This window comes from Mirounga leonina, unplaced genomic scaffold, assembly GCF_011800145.1.
Source record: "Mirounga leonina isolate KUSES-001 unplaced genomic scaffold, KU_Mleo_1.0 Mir_115, whole genome shotgun sequence".
Lineage (NCBI taxonomy): Eukaryota > Metazoa > Chordata > Mammalia > Carnivora > Phocidae > Mirounga > Mirounga leonina.
Genome location: NW_023270268.1, coordinates 87,040,499 through 87,063,154, shown reverse-complemented (window position 1 = coordinate 87,063,154; position 22,656 = coordinate 87,040,499). Strand labels below are relative to the sequence as shown.

Below are 22,656 nucleotides of genomic sequence, written 5' to 3'. Positions count from 1 at the left end.
TCTGATAAAAGTAGAGTGGCTAAGAAACAGGACAAATACAGTCTGTAGTAAAAGGAGTAAACTGGGTTATAAAAATAAGCATTTTTATCTGGTAAGCGCTGTGAATTGTGCAAGACTGTTGAATCTCAGATCTGTACCTCTGAAACAAATAATGCAATATATGTTAAGAAAAAGAAAAAAAGAAGGTAGCGGGAGGGGAAGAATGAAGCGGGGGAAATCGGAGGGGTAGATGAACCATGAGAGACGATGGACTCTGAAAAACAAACTGAGGGTTCTAGAGGGGAGGGGGGGTGGGAGGATGGGTTAGCCTGGTGGTGGGTATTAAAGAGGGCACGTTCTGCACGGAGCACTGGGTGTTATGCACAAACAATGAATCAGGGAACACTACATCTAAAACTAATGATGTAATGTATGGGGATTAACATAAGAATAAAAAAAATAATAAATAAGCATTTTTATATGTCCTATGGGACTCAGTAAAGTGGAAGAAACCATGACATAGAAACATTTTTCCTGGATTGGTTGCTTATCACACTTATGGTAGTTTATTCTATCCCATTTTCCATCTCTTTCTAAGAAGTTGGAACTTTTAAAGTTTTGTTGAGAACCCTACTGTTCAAAGGAAAACAACTAGCTTGTCACCCCTCAGTGGAATTTGTCAGGTGTTCAGAAGTTACCTGTAGATTTTATACTAGTCATTCTTATGTAAGTCATACCCATCTCTCCATTGCACCATTCATTCCCCAGTCTAGCTTTCCCCTCCAGAGATACTCACATAATTGGTGTGTTATGTATCCTTCCAGACCTTTGGCTTTGCATATACTCACAAATGCACATAGAGTGGGAGCCACATCCAGAGTTACCTTTTTTTTTAAAGATTTTATTTATTTATTTGAAAGAGAATGAGAGAGAGCACATGAGAGGGGTTAGGGTCAGAGGGAGAAGCAGACTTCCTGCTGAGCAGGGAGCCCAATGTGGGATCGATCCAGGGACTCCAGGATCATGACCTGAGCCAAAGGCAATTGCTTAACCAACTGAGCCACCTAGGCGCCCCAGTTACCTTTTAACAACTACATAGTGTTTCCTAGTTATAATTGGGCTGTAATATGTTTAACCATTTCCCCTGTTGATACATTTGGATGGTTTTATAAGCAGTGAACATCCTTGTATACATTTTTGCACATGTAGAGTATTTCTGGAATATTCTTCTAGGCTAAAAACTTGTTGAGAATGAGAGCTTTCTGAAGAATGCATATCCTCCAGTACAGTGTTCCTGTGCTTCATAAATGGCCTATAAATACTCCTACAAATGTTGGAGGAATGAAAAATATGCTGTATAAGAACAGTTGAAAGGGTTGGTGTTCTGACTGGGACAGTAATACTGAGAACATAATGATTGAAGGTATGAGTTTGGTAAACTTGGTTTTCTTTTTATACCCTGGAATACTAGAAATAGCAGATTCCCATTAGCTCCTTCAAAGTTAATTATTGTATATAAACAATATAACCACATTTGGGAAGGTACCGCCTGTTTGGGATTTGGTGGTTTAACTGGATAAGCAGAAAACATTACAGGAAGTTAATCAGGAAAGGGGCGCCCGGGTGGCTCAGTCGCTTAAGCATCTGACTCTTGATTTCCACTCAGGCTGTGATCTTGAGGTCATGGGATCAAGCCCTGTGTTGCGCTCAGTGGGAGTCTGCTTGGGATTCTCTCTCTCTGCCCCTCCCCCTGCTCGCTCTCTAAAAATATTTTTTATTTTAGAGAGAGCAATGGGCACTTTGTGCTGAGCACAGAGCCTGACCCAGGGCTCGATCCCATGACCCCGAGATCATGACCTGAGCCAAATGCTTAACTGACTGAGTCACGCAGGCGTCCCAATAAATAAAATCTTCAAAAAAAACAAAGTTAATCAGGAAGAAAAGTTAATGAATGGTGGCTGAACCCCCAGGTTAAAGGGTATTGGGGGTTTTGACATTTTAATTTGCACTAAATGTTTTGAGTCAGGTTTGGATCCCTGGCCCTTCCTTCCATTTAGTAACCATGTATCTTTGGACAGGTCATTTATTTTGGTGTCATTTTCAAGTATAAAATGGGGATGTTAACAGTGTTGACCTCATAGGGTTGTTGAGAAGCTTAGTGAGGTGTGTAAGTAAGCACTCTGCTTATCAACTGCTAATGTTCATTATAAGACCCCATAATTTGACTAGATATTAGGAATATTTAAAGCATCATAAGCCATTTAGCAGAAGGATTCAAGAGCAACAGAATTTTAAAAAGGGAAATGTGGGGCTCTGGTTTAAGAAGGAAGATCCTGAACTCTCCTCCTGAGTCTGCAGCTACGTATGGGATATTTTCTCTGAAAAAACCTAAAGTCTGGCTGAACAAGGACTTTATGTTCGGCAAATGAGAAGAAAACCACATCAGAGTGGGTAGGAGAGGCTGCGACACAGTCTCACCATAAAGCTGACTTAGAAGGGAAGTCAAAACTTGGGGCATCTCCCTAAGGAGTGAAGGGATTGAGCTGCACATCAGGTACTCTCAACTTCTGAAAACCAACAGGGCTTGTATCCACAAGACTAGTGATCTGAGAAATGGCTCTTAAGGGCTCTCCCACATGGACTCACCCACCCTAAGTCCCAGCTCAGAGGTAGCTGATATTGCCCGGACTTTTTAAGTAAAAAGGCTCATTTATTAATAATAAAGTGCTGGCATAGGGGGCAGGCACCTAATTTCACACACACATTTAAGAGCCTACTGCAGCATTCTTCAGGGACAGAGACTGGTGGGCGCCATCTTTGTGCTCTACCCCTGCCATAGCACAGTACCAGTATCTCCAAAAGGGAGTTTTTACACATAGCTGGTGCCCAGGGGACATCCCTTATTCACTGGGCTTTGGAGGCCAGAGGAGCTTTGTTAACAGTTCCATGAGACCTGGAACATATCAGAGAGATCTTGGCAGGCTACCACTACCAGTCTTTCTATGATTTGCTTGCTTTGGAGCTTCAGACTGAAGGGCAGGCTTCAGGTTTGGCACATACCTGGGACCTGCAGAGCTGTTTTCAGGGAACAAAGCTGGTAGACACCATCTTTACACTCTCCCTCGTTACGGCTTGCCAGTATCTCCCAGAGAAGAGGGTAGATGCTTATCTGGAGCCCTGATTTTTTGCTATTGCCACCGGGGAGACCCTTCCAAATAACCTGGCTCTGGTGGCCAGTGGGGCTTAGAATTGAGGTCTCACAGAACTATCTATATTTGATGTTAAAAGCTGTTGTCTGAGGGCCTGGCTTCCAATCAGCCTGAATCTAGGTGCTAAGATCCTTCCCTTTGGGATGCTGACAAGTCTTGGCATACTTCCAACTGCTGGAGCCATTGAAAATATAATAGACTTCTTGAACAATCACAATGGTTTGTGAGATGACTGAGAGGGCAGGTTTGAATGACCAAGCTTATCTGCTATGCACAGCCATTTTTTTCAAGACTGGGAGAGGGGGTTGTTTCATCTAATGCATAGAAACCAACAGAGTTGGCAAGCAAAATTAACAAAGCGTTTTATGTTCCAAATTTAAGACACACACAACCTCAGAAAAACTAATGAAATACCTGATAAAGAGTTCAAAGTAATAGTCATAAAGATGCAAAAAAAAAAAAGTCATAAAGATGCTCACCATACTCAGAAGAAAAATGGATGAATACAGTGAGAATTTCAACAAAAAGAAAATATAAGCAAATACTAAATAGAAGTCCCAGGGCTAAGGAATACAATAACTAAACTGAAAAATACACAGGCAGGGTTCACTAGCAAACTAGAGGAAACAGAAGGATCAATGAACTTGATGACAAGGTAGGAGAACTCACCCAATCAGAGCAGCAAAATGAAAAAAAAAAAAAAAAGTGAAGATAGCTTATGGGACAACATTAAGTGGACTGACATTCGCATTATAGGGGTCCCAAAATGAGGAAAGAGAAAGGGACAGAAAAATTATTGGAAGTAGTGACTGAAAACTTCCCTAACCTGGAGAAGGAAACACATCCAGATCCCAGGCAGCCCAGAAAGTTCCAAATAAGATGAATCCAAAGAGTCCACAGCAAGATACAAAATGTCAGTTGTACTGTATGTTAGCTAGCTGAAATTTAAAAATTTGGAGGAAAAAAATTAAAATGGCAGAAGTTAAAGACAAGGAGAGACTCTTAAAAGCAGCAAGAGCAAAACAACTCCCTTGTATGTATACAAGGTAACTCCCATAAGACTATCAGATTTTTGCAGCAGACACTGCATGACAGAAGGGAGTGGTGAGATACATTCAGAGTGCTCAAAGAAAAGTCTTCCAACAAAGAACTCTACTCGCGGAGTTCAGAATTGAAAGATAAAAGAGTTTTCTGCAACAGCAATGGCTAAAGGAGGAGTTCATCATCACTAAACCAGCCTTACAAGAAATATTAAAGGGACTTCTTTAAGCTGAAACAAAAGGATGCTAATTAGTAACAAGAAAACGTATAAAAGAATAAATCTCACTGGAAAAGTAAATATATAGTAAAGGTAGTAGATTAGTCCTAAGTTAAAAGACAAAAGTAATAATAATTGTAAGTACAATAACTAAAGGATATGTAGGATAGAAAGGTATAAAGTGTGATATCGAAAATGTAAAAGATGGAAAGGGAGAAAAAATGTAGAACTTTAGAATGTTGTCAAACATAATTTTTATCAACTTAAGATAGACGTAAGTTGTTAAATATAAGCCTTACATAAACAATAAAGCAAAATCCTTTAGTAGGTGCACAAGATAAAGAAATCCAAGCATACCACTTAAAGTCATCAAATAACAAAGAGAGCAAGAGAACAGAGCAACCAGAAAACAGCCAGAAAAAATTTAACAAAATGGCAGTAAGTACATACCTAACAATAATTACTTTAAATGGACTAAATTCTCCAGTCAAAAGAGTGGCTGAATGGATTTTAAAAACCAGACCTATCCATATGCTGCCTATAAGAGACTCACTTCAGATGTAAGCAAAGTATACTTCATACATAGACTAAAAGTGAAGAGATGGGAAAGATATTCCATGAAAATGGAAATCAGAAGAAATAGACTTATCAGACCAAATAGACTTTCAAACAAAGACAGACAAGGGCATCATTACATAATGATGAAGGAGTCAGTCCAACAAGAGAATGTAACATCTATAAATCTTTTGGCATCCAGCATAAGAGCACCTAAATGTATAAAGCAAATATCAACAGTCCTAAAGGGAGAAATACACAGCAATACAAGAATAGTGTAGGGGATTGTAATATCTCACTTACATCAATAGATATCCAAACAGAAAACCAGTAAATGAACATCAGCCTTAACCCATTAGACCAGATGGACTTAACAGATATATACAGAACATTCCATCCAAAAGCAATAGAATACTCTTTCTTCTCAAGTGCACATGGAACATTCTTCAGGGTAGATAGTATGTTAGGCCCCAAAATAAATCTGATACTAAAACCAGACAAGAATGCCACAAGAATAGAAAATTATATATATTTTTGATGAACATAGATGTAAAAATCCTCAACAAAATAGCAAACTGAATTCATTGATACCTTAAAAGGATCATGCACCAGGGCACCTGGATGGCTCAGTCACAGTTGGGCGTCCAACTCTTGGTTTCAGCTCAGGTTGTGATCTTATGGTTCTTGGATCAAGCCCTGCGTGAGCCTCTGTGCTCAGCAGGAAGTCTGCTTGAGGATTCTCTCCCTCTGCCCCACAAGTGCATGCTCTCTTTCTCTCTAAAATAAATAAAATCTTAAACAAAACAAAACAAGGAGATTCAACACCATGATCTGCTGGAATTAATTCCAGGGATGCAGGGGTGGTTCAATGTGATATACCACATTAACAAAATGAAGGATAAAAATCATATGATCATCTCAACACATGCAGAAAGAGCATTTGACAAAATTCAGTATCCATTTATGATAAAGACTTAAAGTGGATATAGAGAGAACATACCTCAATAATAATAAAGGCCATGTATGAAAAGCCCACGGTTAACCTAATACTCAGCAGTGAAAAGATAAAAGCTTTTCCTCTGAGATCAGGAACAAGACCAGGATGCCCACTCTCACCACTTTTATTTCATAGTACTGGAAATCCTAGCCACAGATATTAGTCAAAAAAAAGAAACAAAAGTCATCCAGATTGGAAATGAAGACATAAAACTGTCACTATTTGCAGATTATATATTATATAGCAAACCCTAAAGACTCCACCAAAAAACTGTTAGAACTAACACACGAATTCAGTCAAGTTGCAGGATATAAAAATCTGTTGCATTTCTGTACACTTAATATCATAGTATCTGAAAGAGAAATTTAGACAATCACATTTACAATGGCATTAAAAAGAATAAATTACTTAGGAATAAATTTAACCAAAGAGGTTAAAGACTGAAAACTGGAAGACATTGATGAAAGAATTGAAGATGACACAAATGGGAATATACTCATGCTCTCGGATTGAAAGGCTTAATATTGTTAAAATGCCCATACTACTCAAAATAATCAATAGATTTGATGCATTCCCTATAAAAATTCCAGTGGGAATTTTCACTGAAACAGAACTATACTAATATTTGTATGAAACCAAAAAAGACCCCAAATAGCTAAAGCAGTCTTGAGAAAGAACAAAATTAGAGGCATCACACTCCCCGATTTCAAACTATAATTACAAAGCTATAGTAGGTAAAACAATATTGATATAAAAACAGACACATAGGTCAGTGGAATACAGTAGAGAGCCCAGAAATAAACCCATGCATATATGGTCAATTTCTGACAAAGGAGCTAAGAATATACAATGGGGAAAGGACATTCTCTTCAATAAAATGGTGTAAAGACTTGAAGTAAGACTTGAAATCATAAAACTTCTAGAAGAAAACATAGGTGGCAAGCTCCTTAACATCAGTTTTGGCAGTGATTTTTTTTTAATCTGACCAAAACTAAAAGAAACCAAAGAAAAATAAGTAAGTAGAATTATATCAAACTAAAAAGATTCTGCACAGCAAAGGAAACCATCTAAATGGGAGGAAATATTTGCTAATCATGTATTTGATAAGGGGTTAATACCCAGAGTATATGCTAAACTCGTATTCCTCTGTAGCCAGAAAAAAAAGAACAATCCAATTAAATAGGCAGAAGATCTGAAAAGACATTTTACAAAGAAGACATACAGATGGCCAACAGGCACATGAAGATGCTCACCATTACTAATCATCAGGGAAATGCAAATCAAAACCATAGTGAGATAACACCTCACACTTGTCAGATTGGCTATTATCCAAAAGTCAAGAAGTGTTGGCAAGACTGTGGAGAAAAGGGAACCCTTGTGCTCTGTTGCTGGGAATGTAAATTGGTACAGCTAACATGGAAAAACAGTGTGGAGGTTCCTCAAAAAATTAAAATTGTATGACCTAGTAATTTCACTTCTGAGTATTAATCCAAGAAAAACAAAAACACTAACTCAAAATGATACATGCACCCCCGTATTCATTACAGAAGTATTTGTAATAGCCAAGATATGGAAACAACCTCAGAGTCCGTCAGTGGATGTTTGCAATAGAATATATACACACACAATGGAATATAATGACCTAAAAATAATGGAATCTTGCCATTTGCGACAATATAGATGGACTTTGAGGGCATTATGCTGAGTGAAATAAACCAGAGAATGACGAATACCATATAATCTCACTTGTATGTGGAATCTAAAACAAAACAAGTTCATAGATCTAGAGAACAGATTAGTGGTTGCTAGAGGCTGAGGGTGGGGAGTGGGCCAAAGTAAAGGGTGTCAAAAAGTACATACTTCATTATAAAATAAGAGGGATGTAATGTACAGCATGGTGACTGTAATTAATAACACTGTATTGCATTTTGGAAAGTTGCTAAGAGGGTAAGTCTTAAAAGTTCTCCCACAAAGATTTTTTTGTAATTACTCAAGGTCCTAATTGTCAACAAGACTTACTGTGATGAGTTGGCAATGTATACCAATTTCAGATCATTATGGTTGTACACCTGAAACTAATGTTATATCTCAATTGTACCTCAGTAAAGAAATATTCATCACAGCATTGGAAGTCCAACCGACAGCATTCAGGCAAGCAAAATAAAAAGCATCCAAATTAGAAAGGAGAAAGTAAAACTCCGTAGTTGCAGATGCTATCATACTATACACAGGAATACCTCAGAGATGCGGCAGCCTCGGTACCAGACCACTGTTGTAAATACTGCAGTAAAGCAAGTCAAGGAAACCTCTGCTTTCACAGTGCATATAACGGAAATGCAGATGGTGTAATGGGATTACTGGTGTAGTACTCTACTACTGTGGGGCATTAAGTGTTCAGTAGCTTTATGTCTAAAACAACAAAGTACCTACCTTACTTAATTAAAAAATACTTTATTGCTAAAAAATGCTAACCATCATCTGAGCTTTCAGCAAGTTGTAATCTTTTTGCTGGTGGAAGGTCTTGCCTTGATTTTGATGGCTGCTGACTGATTGTGGTGGTGATTGCTGAAGGTTGGGGCAACTCTGGCAATTTTTTAAAATAAGACAACAAAGTGTGTAGTACTGATGAACTCTTTCATGAAGGGTTTCTCTATAGCATGCAGTGCTGTTTGAAAGGTTTTTTTTTTTTTTTTTTTTTTTTTTTTTTAAGTAGGCCCCGCGTCCAGTGTGGAGCCCAGTGCAGGGCCTGACCTCACGACCCTGAGATCAAGACCTGAGCTGAGATTGAGAGTCAGATATTCAACCCACTGAGCCACCCAGGCACCCCTGTTTGATAGCATTTTTAACCATAGTAGAATGTCTTTCAGAAGTGGAGTCAGTCCTCTCAAATCCTGCCACTGCTTTATCAACTAAGTTTAGGTAGTATTCTGAATCCTTTGTTGTCCTTTCAACAGTCTTAACGGCATTTTGAGCAGGAGAGGATTCCATCTCAAGAAACCATTTTCTTGGGTCTTTGCTCATCCGTAAGAAGCAACTCCTCATCTGTTCAAGTTTTTTCATGAGATGGCAGCAATTCAGTCACATCTTCAGGCCTCATTTCTAATTCTAGTTCTCTTGTGGTTTCCCCCACATCTGCAGTTACTTCTTCCACTAAAGTCTTGAACCCCACAAAGTCATCCATGAGGGCTAGAAGGAACTTCCAAACTCTTCCTGTTAATGCTGTTATTTTGACCTCTTCCCATGAATCACATATGTTCTTAATGGCAGCTGGAATGGTGAATCCTTTCCAGAAGGTTTTCACTTTACTTTGCTCTGATCCATCAGAGGAATCACGGTCTATGGCAGCTATAGCTTTACGAGATGTATTTTTTTTTTTAAAGATTTATGTATTGGGGCGCCTGGGTGGCTCAGTTGTTAAGCATCTGCCTTTGGCTCAGGTCATGATCCCAGGGTCCTGGGATCGAGCCCCGCATCGGGCTCCCTGCTCAGTGGGAAGCCTGCTTCTCCCTCTCCCACTCCCCCCTGCTTGTGTTTCCTCTCTTGCTGTGTTGTGTCTCTCTCTGTCAAATAAATAAATCTTAAAAAAAAAAAAATTTATGTATTTATTTTAGAGAGAGCATGTGCGTACCTGAGAGAGAATGAGTGGGGGGAGCAACAGAGGGAGAGAATCTTCAAGCAGACTCCCTTCTGAGCTTGGAGCCTGGTGTGGGGCCCAATCTTAGGAGTCATGAGACCATGACCTGAGCTGACACCAAGAGTTGATGCTTAACTGACTGAGCCACCCAGGCGCCCCGTGAGATGTATTTCTTAATAAGGCTTGAAACTCGAAATTACCCCTTGATCTGTGGGCTGCAGAATGGATGTTGTATTAGCAGGCATGACAACATTAATCTCATTGTACATCTCCAACAAAACTCTTAGTAAGCAAGTACACTCTCAGGAAGCAGTAATATTTGGAAAGGAATCTTTCTGAGCAGTAGGTCTCCACAGTGGACTTAAAATATTCAGTGAACCATGTTGTAAACAAATACGCTGTCATCCAGGGTTTGTTGTTCCATTTATGGAGCATAGGCAGAGTAGATTTAGCATAATTCTTAAGGACCCTAGAATTTTTGGAACAGTAAGTATTGGCTTCAGCTTAAAGTCACAAACTGCATCAGCACCCAACAAAAGAGGGTCAGTCTGTCCTTTGAAACTTTGAAGCCAGGTATTGACTTCTCCTCTCTAGCTATGAAAGTCCTAGATGGCATCTTCTTTTAATAGAAGTCTGTTTAACCTACATGGAAAATCTGTTTAGTGTAGCCACTTCCATTAATTACCTGAGCTAAATCTTCCAGACAGGGAGGGAGGGGGAGGGGGAGGGAGAGGGAGAGAGAGAGAGCAAGCTTGGGGGAGGGGCTGAGGGAGAGGGAAAGAGAAACTCTAGCAGACTCCTCACTGAGCTCAGAGCTGGAGCGGGGCTTGATGTCAAGACCCTGAGATCATGACCTGAGCTGAAACCAAGAGTTGGGACATTCAACCAACTGTGCCACCCAGGCGCCCCTACCTTACACTTTTATGTTATAGAGAGGGTTTCTTTCCTTAAACCTCATGAGCCAACCTCTGCTGGCTTCCAGCTTTTCTTGTGCAGCTTTCTCACCTCTGTCAGCCTTCATAGAGTTAAAGAGAGTTAGGGCCTCGCTCTGGATTAGGCTTTGGGTTAAGGGAGTGTTGTGCCTAATTTGCTCTTCTATCCAGACCACTGAAACTTTCTCCATATCAGCAATAAGGTGGTGTTGCTTATCATTCATGTGTTCAGTAGAGTAGCACTTTTAATTTCCTTCAAGAACTTTTTCTTTGCATTCACAGCTTTGCTGTTTGGGGCAAGAAGACTAGTTTTCAGCCCATCTTGGCTTTCAACATGCCATTCTCACTAAGCTTAATCATTGCTAGCTTTCGATTCAAAGTGAGAGACATATGACTCCTCCTTTCCCTCGAACGGTTAAGTGGCCTAATTTCAATATTGCTGTGTCTCAGGGAATAGGGAGGGACAAGAAGAGGGAGAGAGATGGCTGGTGGTGGAGCAGTCAGAACACATACATTCATCAAGTTCACCATCTTATATGGGCACGGTTTGTTGTGCCCCGAAACAATTACATTAGTAATATCAAAGATCTATGATTGCAGATGACTGTAAAAAATATAACAATAACGAAAAAGTTTGAAATATCATGAAAAGTACCAACATGTGATAGAGATACAAGGTAAGCAAAGGCTGTTGGAGAAATGGGGGCAAGAGACTTACTGAATGCAAGGTTGCCACAGACCTTCACTTTGTAAAAAATGCAGTATCTGCAAAGTAAAGTGAAGTGCAGTAAAATGAGGTATGTCTACAGAAAACCCTAAAGAGTCCACCAAAAAACTTAAGTGAATTCAGTAGACTTCTCAGGTTACAAAATTAGCATACAGAAATTAGTTGTTTCTGTGCACTAATAATAAGCTATCACGGAGAGAAGAAAACCCATTTACGATTGCATCCAGAGGAATAAAATACCTAGGAATAAATGTAACCAAGGATGTGAAAGCCCTGTACTCTGAAAACTGTTAAGACCTTGATGAAAGAAATTGAAGATTATACAAATATATAGAAAAGTATTCTGTGCTCATGGATTGAAAGAATTACAAAATGTCCATACTGCCCAAAGCAGTCTACAGATTCAGTACTATCTCCATTAAAATAACATTGACATTTTTTACAGAACTAAAACAAAGAATCCCAAAATTTGTATAGAACCACAGAAGACCTCAAATAGTCAAAGCAGTCTTGAGAAAGAGGAACAAAGCTGGAAGTATCGTGCTCCCTGACTTCAGACTATAATTACAAAGCTATAGTAACTGAAGTAATACGGTATTGGCATGGAAACGGACACATAGATCAATGGAATGGAGAGACCAAAGATAAACACTATGATATGATCAGTTAATCTTTGACAAAGGAGATAAGAATGTACAATGGGGAGGGGCGCCTGGGTGGCTCAGTTGGTTAAGCGACTGCCTTCGGCTCAGGTCATGATCCTGGAGGCCCGGGATCGAGTCCCGCATCGGGCTCCCTGCTCGGCAGGGAGTCTGCTTCTCCCTCTGACCCTCCCCCTCTCATGCTCTCTCTCTCTCTCAAATAAATAAATAAAATCTTTAAAAAAAATGTACAATGGGGAAAAGACAGTCTCTTTAATAAATGATGTTGGGCAAACTGGACAGCTGCACACAGAAGAATTAAACTGGACCACTTATATCGTATGCAAAAATAAATTCAAAATGTCTTCAAACTTGAATGTGAGACCTGAAGTTGTAAACTCCTAGAAGAAAACATAGGCAGCAAGCTCTTTTATATTAGTTTTAGCAATATTTTTTTGGATCAGTCTTCATAGGCAAGGGCAACAAAAACTGAAATACTGGGATTACATCCAACTAAAAAGTTTTTGCACAGCAAAGGAAACCATCAAATAAAGGAAAAGGCTCCCATCAAATGGGAGAAGGAATTTGCAAATAATACATCAAATAAGGATAAAAGGGTAATATCCAAAATATATAAAGAACTTACACATTTTATTTAAAAAAAAAAAACAACAAAAAACCCTTGATTTAAAAATGAGCAGAGGACTTGAATAGACATATTTCCAAAGGAGACGTGCAGATGGTCAACAGGTACATGAGAAGACACTCAGCATCACTAATCATCAGAGAACAGGGATGTGAAGAAGAGGGAACCCTAGTCTACTAGTGTTGGGTAGGAAAGTAAATTGGGACAGCCACTGTGGAAAACAGTACTGGTCTCTCAAAAAAAACTGTCATGCCATCAGCAATTCCAGTTCTGGGTATTTTGTCAGAAGAAAACAAAACCATCAGTTTGAAGAGGATATGCGCCCATATGTTCATTGCAGCATTATTTACAATATCCAGGATATGGAAGCAGCCCAAGTGTCCATTAACAGAGGAATGGAGAGAGATGCGGTATAGGTTACACAATGGCATGTTACTCAGCCATTAAAAAAAAAAAGGTGAAATCTTGTCATTTGTGACAACATGGATGAACTAGAGGGTATTATGCCAAGGAAAACAAGTCACAGACCAATACCTTATGATTTCACTTATACTGGAATCTAAAAAAAACCAAACCAAACAAAGCAGAAACAGACTCATAGGTACAGGAAACCAAAGTGTTGGTTACTAGTTGGGGGAGCAGTTGGGGAATGGGTGAAACAGGTGAAGGGGGTTAAGAGATACAGACTTCTAGTTATAGAGTAAATAAGCCATGGGGGATGTAATGTACAGCATAGGGAATATAGTGAATATGGTAATAACTTTGTGTGCTGACAGCAATGAATTCTCTTGGAGATCAGTTCCTAATGTATAAAAATATCAAATCATTATGACATACACCTGAATAATAGGATATTGTATGTCAATTATACTTTGATTAAAAAACACAAATTATTTAAGTTAAAACAAATGTGATAGAGTAAAGGAAGTAAAAAGTCAAAATTAAGGATTAGGGTTTGTATATAGTCTGAGCACTGGATAGGGTTGTGACAGAAGACTCATTTTGGTGTGGTCAGGTTAGAGGTTTGTGAGGAATTTTCCAACAGTGTCACAGTGATCCTGAGATGTATAATATAATCGTCTTTGATTGTGAGGTCACTTTTTATTGTTTTTTTTTTTGTTTTTTGGTAATGAATCGTTCTTGGCAACATAGGAGATTTACTGGTTTTTGATACTGTTAGTGATAAATGCTCTAAAATTCAACACTGAAGAGGAGCTGCTTAGCATCTTTTTCTGCCATGGGATCTCTGGCCTAAGGAGTCCCTTCACCTGCTTTTAATCACTTGCTGTCCAGGAGGGGCATGGAGAACACATATGATACATATTTATTTAAAGCTGGTTAGATTCTTACTCAGAAAACTCATTTGATTGGTTTCTTGATTTTTATTTTATTTTTTGTATTGTGTTAAACAGTGACTTTTCTGTTTTTGCAGGGGATAATCTTGGCCAACAGTACAATAGCCCACAAGAAGTTATTGGCAAACGAGGGTCTGATATCATCATTGTAGGCCGGGGCATAACATCATCATCTAATCATCTGGAAGCAGCGGAGTTGTACCGAAAAGCTGCTTGGGAAGCTTATTTGAGTAGACTTGGTATCTGAGTAGACTTGGTATTTGAGTGTCTCGATACATTTTTGTGAAGACCTTGAAAATACATGGTCTCCTGAGATGCAGTGGCTTGAAATAACAAGCAACACTTAATGGGTTGGATTCTTTCATGGGTTCTGTGTTGGAATGACTTCTGGGTTTCTCACCGTCTTCAGGAAATACTGAATAATGAATAATCACTGCATTGTTACTATAATAAATTCACGTTCAAGCTTTTTTTTTTAAATCAGACTGATACTGATTAGGCAATCACAGTTCTGCATGTGTTGGGGTCTTTCATATTTAAGCATTTCCCCCCATCCCTAGATCAGACTTTTTTGATTTTGATTAATTGCTGTAACACAAAAATTTTAAGACCTCAAAAGGCTCAAACCAGGACAGTATTTCATGTGTCCTTTATTCTGTGTCTTATGTGATGCCCACATAATATTTAAATATTAGCTATTCTCCTTCCCTACTTAAAAGTGATAGTACAGGTATCCAGAGGGAGGAGGAGGGGAAGAGGATAGTAGCTGTAAGCCTGGAGCCAGTGTCTGGTTTTCATCTCACCCAAGCGTGAGGCGCCCTCACTCACTTCCCCACCGAGGCAGCACCTGTGGACCTCTGCTGCACCCTTCACGCCTTCCTCTTGCCCGCCTTGGATTACAAGTAGACAGGCTGCTTTTTCATTTCCTTAAAAAGACAGCAGTTCCGGGGCGCCTGGGTGGCTCAGTTGGTTAAGCGACTGCCTTCGGCTCAGGTCATGATCCTGGAGTCCCAGGATCGAGTCCCGCATCGGGTTCCCTGCTCGGCAGGGAGTCTGCTTCTCCCTCTGACCCTCCTTCCTCTCATGCTCTCTGTCTCAAATAAATAAAATCTTAAAAAAAAAAAAAAAAAAAAAAAGACAGAAGTTCCAAGACCTCTAAGGTTCCATTTGAAGGTTTGCCCAGGATCCTGCCTAATTATCCCAACGGTCATGGACAGGGAAGTCTGCCTTCACTAGAAAGACAGAGAAAGCCCAGCCACAGAGTTGACATTGTTATCAGCAGGTCTGGGTTTCTGCTGAGGGGAGGGCAGGGACATCCACCTTCCCAGGCCCCACCTTCATGCACGTACCCTAACCAGTGGAGCGGCCCTTCTCCTCTGCTCCCAAATACACGATTTCTCCCACCAGTTCTTCTGAGTTTCTGGATGATCCCTCTTCTCCAGTACTGATAGAGATTTTCCCCAATTCTATATATTTCTTTTGTCTTTTCAGGAAGCATCTTGGAGGGAGGGGAATGGGGTGTGAGCTTAGGTGAGCATTTTGAAATGGCCCCTCCTCTGCCTGTTCAAGATCTTGTTTGAGCAGGGCCATGTGGCAGTTGCAGTTGGAGGCTCTCCATCACGGCAGCCTGTGGCTAACAGGAGTCTCGGTCCTGGGATTAGCCTGTGGCTAACAGGAGTCCCGGTCCCAATTCAACCTTAATCATGTTGATGGGAGTCATCCCTAGGAAAAGCCCCCAGGGACTGTCTGAATGTCTGAAAAAAGGCACTGGAGGGTGAAGATGGCAGCCTGAAGTCACCTTTTTACTTTTTAAATTTTTTTTTTAAAGATTTTATTTATTTGACAGAGACACAGCAAGAGAGGGAACACAAGCAGGGGGAGTGGGAGAGAGAGAGAAGCAGGCTTCCCGAGGAGCAGGGAGCCCGATGTGTGGCTCGATCCCAGGACCCCGGGATCATGACCTGAGCCGAAGGCAGACGCTTCACAACTGAGCCACCCAGGCGCCCCCTGAAGTCACCTTTAATGTTATTTCCTCTCAACTCCCATTCCCTTATCTCTACTGGACAAAATGGCTGATGGGTTTGTTCAGGTAAAACCTGGAACACGACCACAGGCTCTGCCGGGATCTCTGAAGAAGAGGACAGGTGCCGGATATTGCCTCCATTAAGGTAGGCAGGAAGATGGAACAATAGTGAGGAGGCTCAGGACTTGTGGAGAAGTGGTGTGTGTGTCTACGTGCATGCGTGCACATACACCAGAGGGTCAACTGGATTTTCCTTGCTTGGGAGGAAGTAAGGTTTCTGACAGAGACTGTCCTAGTTACTGTAATGCTGGCCCTTAGAAGTTTTAGGCCTCCTCCCAACCATAGGTTAGCTGCTCTAGGAGGGTCTGCCCCACCTCTCGAGATGTACAGAGCCAAGGGTAGACAAAAGAAAGTGCCTGAGGAAATCCAGCAACCAGGGGAGGAAAGCAAAGAAAAGCACCCATAACAGGTGCAAGCTCCAAGAGAGCAGGGATTCACTCTTCTGTTCACTGCATAATTTTCTGTACCTGGAATGGGGCCCAGCAAAATGTTTCTGAGTCTTCGTGAGCACAGGGCTTCTGGTGAGAAATAGTTGCCACAGGAAACATCACACTTCAGAGACCAAAATAACAAAAACAAGACCCAAGTTTTGGGAGGACTTAAATAATTTTAGTTTTGAATTTGAACGTGCGATGGGAAGTTTAAAGATGGTATATAATACTGAGAACTACATTCATGGGCTGGAAGATCAAGTGGAAGAAATCATAAAAATTCAGAACAGACACAAAGAAATGGAAATAGTAAGGGAGTAGATGAGAGCCATAGAGGACAGATGCATGAATAAAAGACAACATTCTGGGAGGAGACGAAATCATTTTAGGAATAACTGACAATTTCTAGTTTGAAAAAAATACTTGAGTTTGCAGATTAAAAGAGCCCACTAAATTCTAGGCAGGAGCTAGGGACAAAGGCATAGGCTTAGGCATATCCTATAAAAATTATTGAACTTCAAGGATAAAGATTTAACCAAAAAAATGAATCAGACTAGTAGCAGACTGTCATCTGTAACACCAGAAGCCTGGACACAGGTAGTGACACATACAGCCCCTGAGAGGAGAGGGCAGTCATAACCATTAATCCTGAGAATTAGACAAAATGGTAAGATATGGGAATATGTCCCAAATGAGAGAACAAGACAAAAATCATAGTAAAAGAGCTAAATGAAATGGAGATAAACAATATGCCTGATAAAGTAATGGTCATAAAGATACTGGACTTGAGAAGAGTATATGAACTCAATACTTCAACAAAGAAATAGAACATATAAAAAAAGCTGAAGAATTCAATAACTGAAGTTTAAAATACCCTAAAGTGAATCAACAGCAGATTAGATGATGCAGAAAAACAGGTCAGGGATCTGGAAAACAGGAAAGCAACTAAGCTCAATAGCAAAAATAAAAAGGTAATAAAAAAATGAGAATAGGTTAAGGGAACTCAGTGACACCATCAAGTGTAATAACATTCACATTATAGGGATCCTGGAAGGAGAAGAGAGACAAGAGGGCAGAAAATTTGAAGAAATAATAACTGAAAACTTGTCTAATCTGGGAAAGGAAACAGACATCTAGATCAAGGAAGCACAGAAGTTAACCCAAGGAGGTCCACCCCAAGACACATAATAATTAAAATGGCAAAAAATAGTGATAGAGATTTTTTAAAGCAACAAGATAAACGGTTACATACAAGGGAAACCCCATAAGGCTATCAGTTGATTTTTTTTTTTTAAGATTTTATTTATTTATTTGAGAGAGAGAGAATGAGAGAGAGCACATGAGAGGGGGGAGGGTCAGAGGGAGAAGCAGACTCCCTGCCGAGCAGGGAGCCCGATGCGGGACTCGATCCCGGGACTCCAGGATCATGACCTGAGCCGAAGGCAGTCGCTTAACCAACTGAGCCACCCAGGCGCCCTATCAGTTGATTTCTTAACAGAAACTTTGCAGGCCAGAAGGAAGTGGGATGATATATTCAAAGTATTGAAAGGAAAAAACCCAATAACCAATACTCTACACCCAGGAGAGGTAAAGATTTTCCCAGACTAACAAAAGCTAAAGGCATTCATCACCACTAAGCCAGTTTTAAAACAAACATTAAAGGAGATTCTTTAAGTGGAAAGAAAAGGCCATAACTAGAGGAAAATCATGAAAGAAAAAACTTCACAGGTGAAAGCAAGCTTATAGTAAAGGTAGATTAACCACTTATAAAGCCAGTGTGGAGGTTAAAACATCAAAGTAGTAAAATCATTTATACCCACAAAAACTAGTCAAGAGATACACAAAATAAAATGTAAAAGGTGACATACATAGAACATGGAGGGGGGAGTAGAAGTTTGGTGCTTTTCGAATGTGTTAGAACTTAAGTGACCATCAACTTAACACAGACTGCTATTTGCATAAGATGCTGTATGTGAACCCAATGGAAACCACAAATCAAAAACCTGTAATTCGGTGCGTGGGTGGCTCAGTTGGTTAAGTGTCCAACTCTTGGTCTTAGCCCAGGTCTTGATTTTGGGGTCGTGAGTTCAAGCCCCACATTGGGCTCCACACTGAGTGTGGAGCCTACTTAAACAAAACACCCTGTAATAGACACACTAAAAATAAAGAGAAAGGAATACAAGCAAAATACTCACATAAGCCATCAACCTCAAGGGAAGAGAGCAGAGATAAAGGAACAGAGAAGAGCTACAAAAACAACCTGAAGAGAATACAATTAACAAAACAGCAAAAAGTACATACCTATCAATAATTACTTTAGATGTAAATAGACTAAATGCTCCAGTCAAAAGACAAAGAATGACTGGATTAAAAAACAATAATAGGACAATAAGACCCATCTACATGTTGCCTACAAGAGACTTACTTCAGACCTAAAGACACATACAGACCGAAAGTGAAGAGATGGAAAAAACATAAGCAGAGAGCCAGGGTAGCAATACTTAGATCAGACAAAATAGACTTTAAAACAGACTGTAACAAGAGACAAAGAAGGGCATTATATAATGATAAAGGGATCAATCTAACAAGCGGACATAACAATTATAAATATCTATGCATCCAACCTGGAAGCACCTAAATACTTGAAGCGAACAATGAACAAACATAAGGTAGAAATTGATAATAGTGTAGTAATAATAGGGGACTTTAACACCCCACTTACATCATGGATACATCATCCAGACAGAAAATCAGCAAGGCAACAACGTCTTTGAACAACACATTAGACTAGATGGACCTAAAGAACATTCTATCCAAAAAACAGAGTATGCATTCTTTTCAAGTGCACATGGGACATTCTCCAGGATAGATCACATGTTAGGCCATAAGACAAGTCTCAATAAATTTAAGGTTTAGGTCATACCAAGCATCTTCTCTAACCACAACAGTATGAAACTAGAAATCAATTACAAGAAAAATCTGGAAAAAACACATGGAGGGTAAACAACATGCTACTAAACAATGTGTATGTCAAAGAAGAAATCAAAAAGGATATAAAAAATACATGGAGACAAAACACAGTAATCCAAAATCTTTGGGACACAGCAAAAGCAGTTCTAAGAGAGGAGTTTATAGTGATAGGCCTATCTCAAGAAATAAGAAAAATCTCAAACAACCTAGCCTTATACATAAAAGAACAAGAAAAATAATAACAAAGCCCACAGCTAGTAGAAAAGGAAGGAAACAATAAAGATTAGAGCAAAAATAAATAGAGACCAAACAAAACAAAATAATGAAATCAAGGGCTGATTCTTCGAAAAGATAAGCAAAAACCAATAAACCTTCATCCAGACTCATCAAGGAAAAACAAGAGAGGACTCAATATCAGAAATGAAGGAGAAGAAATAACTGTGACACCACAGAAATACAAAGGACTATAAGAGACTACAACAAAAAAATTATATGCCACAAATTGGACCACCTAGAAGAAATGGATAAAGTTCCTAGAAACATACAGCCTTCCAAAACTGAATCAGGAGGAAATAAATTTATTTTTTAAAAAAGATTTTATTTATTTATTTGAGAGAGAGAGTGTGTGAGCAAACATAGGCAGGGGGAGCAGCAGGAGCAGCAGACTCCCCGCTGAACAGGGAACCCTGAGAGGGGCTCAATCCCAGGACCCTGAGATCATGACCTGAGCCACCCAGGTGCTCTTAAAAAATTTAAATAGACTTATTACTAGTAATGAAATTGAATCTGTAATCAAAAAAGTTCCAACAAACAAAAGCTCAGGACCAGATGGCTTCACAGGTGAATTCTACCAAACATTTAAGGAAGAGTTAATATCTATTCTTCTCAATGTATTTCAAAAAACAGGAGAAGGAAAAATTCCATATTCATTCTGTGAGGTCAGCCATGACATAAGGTAGAAATTGCCAAAACAGCCAAAAACAACAACAAAACCAAAAACCAATGAAAAAAGATACAAAATTCTCAACAAAATATCAGCAAAATGAATTCAACAATACTTTAAAATACCATTCACCATGATCCAGTGGGATTTACCCAATGCAGGAGTGGTTCAATATTCACAAATCAATCAACATGATATATCACATTAGCAAGAGGAAGGATAAAAAAACATGATCATCTCAGTAGATACAGGAAAAGCGTTTGACAAAATACATTCATGATAAAATTCTCAACAAAATGGGTTTAGTGGAAACGTACTTCAACAAAACAAAGGCTATATATGGAAAACATAGAGCTAACATCATACTCAATGTTGAAAAATGGAAAGCTTTTCCTCGAAGATCAGGAATAAGACAAGGATGTCCACTTTCATCACTTTTATTCAACATAGTACTGGAAGACCTAGCTGCAGCAATCAGACAAGAAATAAAAGGCATCCAAAATGGTAAGGAAGAAATAAAACTGTCACTCTGCAGATGATGACACCATATGTGTAGAAAACCTAAAAACTCCACCAGAAAAACTATTAGAACCTATAAATGAATTCAGTAAGGTCGAAGGATACAAAATTAATATACAGAAATCTGTTGCATTTCTATACACTAATAATGAAGTAGTACAATGAGAAATTAGGAAAACAATCCCAATTGCGCCCCCCCCTCCCAATTAAATACCTAGGAATAAATTTAACCAAAGAAGTGAAAGACCTATACTCTGAAAACTAGGACACTGGTGAAAGAAGTTAAAGACGATACCAACAAATGAAAAGATATTACATGCTTGTGGTTTGGAAGAATTAATTTCATTATAAAGTTCCTACCACCCAAAGCAATCTATGGATTCAAAGCAATCCCTATCAAAATACCAAAATTTTATCAAAATCCTAAAATTTGTGTGAAATCACAGAAGACCCTGAATAGCCAAAGCAATCCTGAGAAAGAACAAAGCTAGAGGTATCACAATCCCAGATTTCAAGATATACTACAAAGCTGTAGTAATCAAAACAGTATTGTTCTGCCACAAAAACAGACACACAGATCAATGCAACAGGATAGAGAGCCCAGAAATAAACTCATGCCTATATTATCAATCTACAACAAAGGAGGCAAGAATATATGATAGAGAGAAGAGTCTTTTCAATAGGTGGTGTTGGGAAAACTGGACCACGTTCTTCTACCATATACAAAAATAAACTCAAAATGGATTAAAAACCCAAATGTGAGGTCTGAAACCATAAAACTCATAAAAGAAAACATAGGCAGTAATCTCTTGGACATTGTCCTTAGCGACCTATTTATGGATGTCTCCTTGGGCAAGGGAAATAAAAGCAAATGTGAACTATAGAGACTACACCAAAATAAAAAGCTTTTGCACGGCAAAGGAAACCATCAACAAAATGAAAAGGCAACCTATAGAATGAGAGAAGATATTTGCAAATGATATATCTGATAAGGGGTTAATATCCAAAACTCATGCAGCTCAAAACCAAGAAAAACAAACCATCCTGATTAAAAAGTGGGCAGAAGCCCTGAATAGACATTTTTCCGAAGACCTACAGATGGCCAACAGACACATGAGAAGATGCTCAACATCACTAACCATCAGGGAAATGCAAATCCAAACCACAGTGAGATACTACCTCACACCTATCAGACTGACTAGTATCAAAAAGACAAGAAATAACAAGTGTTGGTGATTATGTGAAGAAAAGTGAACCCTACCTACAGTGGTAGGAATATAAATTGGTGCAGCCACTGTGAAAAATAGTATGGCGTTTCCTCAAAAAAACAAAAAAACAAAACAAAACCTAAAAGTAGAAATATATGATCCGGTCATTCCACTTCTGGGTGTCTATCTGAAGAAATGACAACACTAATTTAAAAACTAATTTAAAAAGATCCATGCACCCCTATGTTTACTGCAGCATTATTTACACTAGCCAAGTTATGGAAGCAACCCAAGGGCCCATTGAAAGATGAATGGAGAAAGAAGACATGGCGTGCGTGCGTACACGCACACACATATACAATATTACGCAGCCCTAAGAAAGAATGAGCTCTTGCCATTTATGACAACATGGATGGACCTAGAGGGTATTGTGCTAAGTGAAATAAGTCAGACAGAGAAAGGCAAGTACCACATGATTTCACTTATATGTGAGCTCTAGGATAAGAAGTCAGTCACACGTTTTCCAGAAGGTGCCGTGTGGAGGAAAGAGCATCAAAATAGAGAAGGGG

General features: G+C 39.3%; 1 protein-coding gene across 1 annotated transcript in view; it reads left to right on the top strand.

Annotated features, from left to right (window-relative positions):
- Positions 1 to 14,413, top strand: part of UMPS (uridine monophosphate synthetase) — a 30,307-nt gene extending 15,894 nt beyond the window's left edge. The window contains exon 6 of the mRNA XM_034999989.1: positions 14,011 to 14,413. Within this exon, the coding sequence (XP_034855880.1) occupies positions 14,011 to 14,180 (170 nt within the window). The 3' untranslated portion in view covers positions 14,181 to 14,413. The remainder of the gene's footprint in view (positions 1 to 14,010) is intronic.
- Positions 14,414 to 22,656: the final 8,243 nt, after the last annotated feature.